Source organism: Limulus polyphemus, unplaced genomic scaffold, assembly GCF_000517525.1.
Source record: "Limulus polyphemus unplaced genomic scaffold, Limulus_polyphemus-2.1.2 Scaffold4466, whole genome shotgun sequence".
NCBI lineage: Eukaryota > Metazoa > Arthropoda > Merostomata > Xiphosura > Limulidae > Limulus > Limulus polyphemus.
Window position 1 is genome coordinate 21336 of NW_013670076.1, and position 5423 is coordinate 26758.

The 5423-nt window shown below is 32.1% G+C and overlaps 1 protein-coding gene across 1 annotated transcript in view; it reads right to left on the reverse strand.

Moving 5' to 3' along the window:
• LOC106471197 (FACT complex subunit Ssrp1-like) overlaps positions 1–5423 on the reverse strand; it is a 33323-nt gene that overhangs the window by 2722 nt on the left and 25178 nt on the right. Inside the window, exons 11-12 of the mRNA XM_013931787.2 lie at positions 1604–1680; positions 5–98 (exon numbers count right to left, since the gene is read on the reverse strand). Of these exons, the coding sequence (XP_013787241.2) occupies positions 5–98; positions 1604–1680 (171 nt within the window). The remainder of the gene's footprint in view (positions 1–4; positions 99–1603; positions 1681–5423) is intronic.

Here is a 5423-nt window from a genome sequence, read left to right on the forward strand (position 1 = left end):
AAGCTCCTGGCGATTTGGTTGGAGACTTAGTTGCCGATGCTTTTTTATCATTCTCCTTCTTATCTTTTTTTTTTGTTCCTTTCTCAGCAGTTGTGGCGCTATACATACAGTAAATAGTACTAATATTATAAATTACATCTAATGTATATAGCAGTAAATAAGCACTATTTAACAATGATAAAAGTTAGTTTGAAAACCTAAACTGCGAATTGTATTATTAGTAACATAACAATGAAAAGAAATAACCTTGTCATATAAATAAACCAAAATAAATCACCTTGTGTTTCCATGACAAGGTTATTTTAACACCTGCATTTTACATCAAAATATTAGGTATGGCTACCTTCCCATAAATGGTTGCAGATGGTAAAACGCAGTAGGAGCTGAGATGTTGTGGGTCAAAGTACTCAATTTCTAACTCCTAATTTGATCTTCTGTAACAGCTGAATCATTTGACACTTTAATTTGGATCATGTCTGATAGATGGAACATCCCTAAAGTTTTTAGGTGCTATGACCACAGACATTTTTCTTTCATTTTTTAGATTAAATTCTCATAATACACATTTCTGTTTTGATTTGTACACATATACAGATGAGATAGCTTTAAATTTCAAAAATCTATTATACTACATTTATTTGGTTAAACAACAAATAAAAAATATACTACCTTTAAAAACCACACCTTCATACTTACATACTACCTTCAAAAACCACACCTTCATAATTACACATTACCTTCATAAATCACACCTTCATACTGACATATTACCTTCATAAACCACACCTTCATACTTACATATTACCTTTAAAAACCACACCTTCATACTTACATATTACCTTTAAAAACCACACCTTCATACTTACATATTACCTTTAAAAACCACACCTTCATACTTGCATACTACCTTCAAAAACCACACCTTCATAATTACACATTACCTTCATAAAGCACACCTTCATACTTACATATTACCTTCATAAATCACACCTTCATACTTACATATTACCTTCATAAATCACACCTTCATACTTACATATTATCTTTAAAAACCACACCTTCATACTTACATATTACCTTTAAAAACCACACCTTCACACTTACATATTACCTTTAAAAACCACACCTTCACAGTTATATATTACCTATAAAAACCACACCTTCATAATTATATACTACCTTTAAAAACCACACCTTCATACTCACATATTACCTTCATAAATCACACCTTCATACTTACACATTACCTTCATAAATCACACCTTCATACTTACACATTACCTTCATAAATCACACCTTCATACTTACACATTACCTTCATAAATCACACATTCATACTTACATATTATCTTCATAAACCACACCTTCATACTTACATATTACCTTCATAAACCACACCTTCATACTTACACATTACCTTCATAAACCACACCTTCATACTTACATATTACCTTCATAAACCACACCTTCATACTTAAATATTACCTTCATAAACCACACCTTCATACTTACACACTACCTTCATAAACAGCATCACAACAATGAAACAATACCCTCTATTATTTCATTTGTTTTGAACCCAAAATGACGAAAACAATCTTACCCTCCACCACTAGCTTTGTATTCAGCCATAGCTTTCTCATACTCCTTCTTTGCTTCTGCTGCCAATGCATCCCATTTCTACAAGAAAAAAGAAAAGAAGACAAATAACATCAAGTTTTAATTAGTATAATTATAATATTCAGTTCTTTTTTGAAAATTTCCAAATCCAAAGATACAGGATAAATAGAGTATACGCACGCTTACATTTCACAGGATAATCTGGTATCATTTGGTGCAACAACTATAACAAGTGAATTCGTAACCTAGTTAACACGAAAGACTAGTGGATGAACACATTGGTATTTGATTAGTTGAGCTTAACAATGGTCAGCCAGTTAATTTTGGATGAGAATGATGGGCAAATAAATAACTGAATAAACTAAAATAAAATGTATAGACAAACAAACAGTACATATTATCCTGTCTGTTGCGAGTTAACAGTACTTGAAATGGCATATAATATCTATAATAACTGTCAAACACTAATCAGGTTAGGAATGTGCATACTTATATGTTCGAATGGCAGCTTTGGTCTAGTTGGTGAATGTGCTTGACCACAATGAAAGGTCAATGTTATTTCAAAACAATAGTAGGTTCAATAATGCTAATGTTCTTATAATTATGAAAACTTACAATAAGACAAGTTAAAATATCTTATAGAATAACATAAGCATTCAAAACCTAAATCTATGTTATGTTATTTTTGTTACGTATGGTTGGTGTACTCGTGCAGTTCAAAGATCTAATAAGAGTTGAGTTTTAAGAAAATCTGGACACTATCTGCGAATCATTCATATGATTAGTTATGACATATCTTTACCATAATAATGAAAAAATTAAACTACATTTGAGAAAACAAGAAAGCCCACTGCATCTTTCTTTGAATCAGAAGTATGAATGGAAAAAAACACAGACACCACTGTACTGAATGTTAATGATGCATTGGTATACAAAAAACAAAATATTAGCACAGAAATACAAGCCTACCAAATTACAGTGTAACCCTGTTATAATGCAATCGTTGAGGTCCATAAAATATCATTGCGAAACAAGTGGGGTCGCACTAAATTGGGGTTTTTGTAAAGATTACACTTAAAATATTAAAAGTTATTAGTATGTAAACTATAATGAGGTTATGGTTATGAGGTCAGTCCCAGGGACCGAGCCCGTGTCGAAAGAGCTAATGACCCATTGCATTATATCCGAATTCGTGTAAAATCGGGGTTTCACTAATCTGTTTCAATCGTACTGACTACTGCTACTACTTTTTTAGAGGGGTTAAAGTGACATCATTTATCAGAACTCATCAAGATTATATTAACAACAAGGTATGCCAAAGTATCTATTCATAAACATGCTAAAACTTTTTTATGATATTCTAACCTACTGAAGATACCTGTTCATAAAATGTTGCCAACAAAGATACCCAACAGACGACCTAGGGCCGGGTTCACGGAAGCTTCTCGTGATTTGTCTTTTACTCATAATTAAGACCATTTATTATTCATTGTAATTATTCACTCTCATCAACCCTAGCAGCTAGACGACAAAGAAAACAATCCCAGCCAGTTGAAAAAGAATTTTAGTGTTTCAACCTAAACTTGTGTTTGCTTGTTTTCCTTTACTGCCTGTGTCCAATATATTCTTTGTTTAATAGTCCTAAACTTACAAATCGCAGGAACTGTTGACTTCTCTGTTGGAAATCAATGTCCCTAAATATCACAACAATAATTAAATAGATATTTGATATTTTCAATCTGGACAGCATTTTATGCTCACATGAGCTAGACAGCCAAGTGAGAGACCCCCTTATGTTCAGTACAGTTAAGTTGTCCCTAATTTGAATTACTGACCAGAGGGAAGGAAGCCAGTCAATAGCATTCACGACCACAACAGCTTTGAGTATACTGGGAGTGGCTGTATCCCTTATGGAGCTGAAAATGAGAAGCGGGTTCAACAACCTTTCAACCCTATTGTCACGTGTATCCTTTACTGCACATGACACAAGGTTTTAGTGTTTTACATAGGGATGCATGTGTAGTAAAATTTGGCTGAACTCCGGGTCACTAAACTTCAGGCAGGGCCAGTTTTCAACTGAGACAGGATTCTCCCCTTACCCACCCCCAAAAAAAAACATACACAGAATTTAGAAACAAAAGCAAAATAGACATTTATTACATTTAATCAAATAATCACCAACAGAACATTCAAGTTTTACTTTCAACTTTTCATGCTTAGCCCCAACTTCTCAAACCCTAACCTCTATTGTTCTCAAAACCTCCACCTTCTCCAGAAATCCACTTCTCACTGTTTTGAACTTTAACACTCAGCCGGGTATTAACCAGTATTACCGGGAAGTACAATACCCGGCTGGGTATCAGTGCAATCCTTGTTTTACATTCAAAATTTTATTAAACTACTTTTTGTTTATGTTATACCAATTAGTAAAGCATAAAATCTTAGCTGATAATCCATATTTTAGTAGTATACAAGTTTTTAATTCTACAAGGCAATATATAAAAAAAAAAAATCCTAAATTTCACCTAGTGTGACCCATTTTCTCTTAGCATGTCATCTTCCCTATCTTATCTATCACCCCTCGAAAAAGTATGAAATTAAATGTAAATTACTCTCTATAATATTATCATTGCTGACAAACCCTAATTTTTATAGTCTTCAATGTCATTTGGTTACAGAGCTGTCGAAGAGATCCCTCCTGCCACATCCTCTCTTTCAGAATTCATTAATAGTTCTTTCTTATGTTTAATTATATATTACCAATATATTAACCAATAGAAGGTCAAGGTTTTCATCTCTCAAAATGACGTATTGTATAACGTTTACTTCTGAATGGTTAAGTATTAATTTCACTCAGAGTACCAACACTGTTTCCACGAGAAAGTTAATGACTAGCTTGGATGAATTTGTAACGACTCTTGTTGCATAGTTAGAAGGAATTTGTCTACTTTTTGCATGTTATTAGTCTATATTCTTTGGTACATTACTTGATTAAATAAAAATTATTAAGTGCATAACTATCATTAGTATAAAAAAATTAGGGTTAAATCTCCTCGAGAGCAAGAAAAAAAAGACTGGTTAAGTATTATACTTCTTGTTTTTCATGTTTATTCTTTATGTTTAATTATAAAAGTAACTAACACATAAAAATAGGGATCCTTTTAGGTTAGTTAAGATTAGATTAGGTAAAATAAGTAATAATAATAGTATAATAAAAATGTTTCATGAGGTACACACGCAAGGAGCTCGTGGGCAATGTAACAATATGATTCGTTAGCATAACGTGAGCTGCACGTTTCCCCAAGTGATTTACAACTTATAATGGCATGGATAGTAGTCAGACACATTTCAAAGGATAACAAGACAATAAACTTTAATTATAAATAAATGTATACTGTTATGAAGTTAAAGCTACTTAGGATAAACAAATGTTGTTTCATGTTACAATCTGAAGTCATTCTAGAAAGAAAAAAGGGTAATTTAGATTTATTTCGATTTTTTTTGGTGGTTACAAGGTCAGTCGAATTGACCGATCCCGTTTTGAGATAGGGTAGAGAAAATAAATAAACTATAAAGTCTTACTGAAAAACAACAACCGTTTGAAATGCATTTAGGAGGTTTTAGGGATTACACAAAGGAAATTTGACATTATTGAGATGAGGAAAAGTATTTTTAATTTTAACGTGAAAATTACTTTGCACACGAACTATTCAAAACAAATACTCAATATATTCATGGACAAATTTTGATTTTATTTTAATAAAAAAATACGTATTTTTGTTGTGTGAAAGACTTATAATATT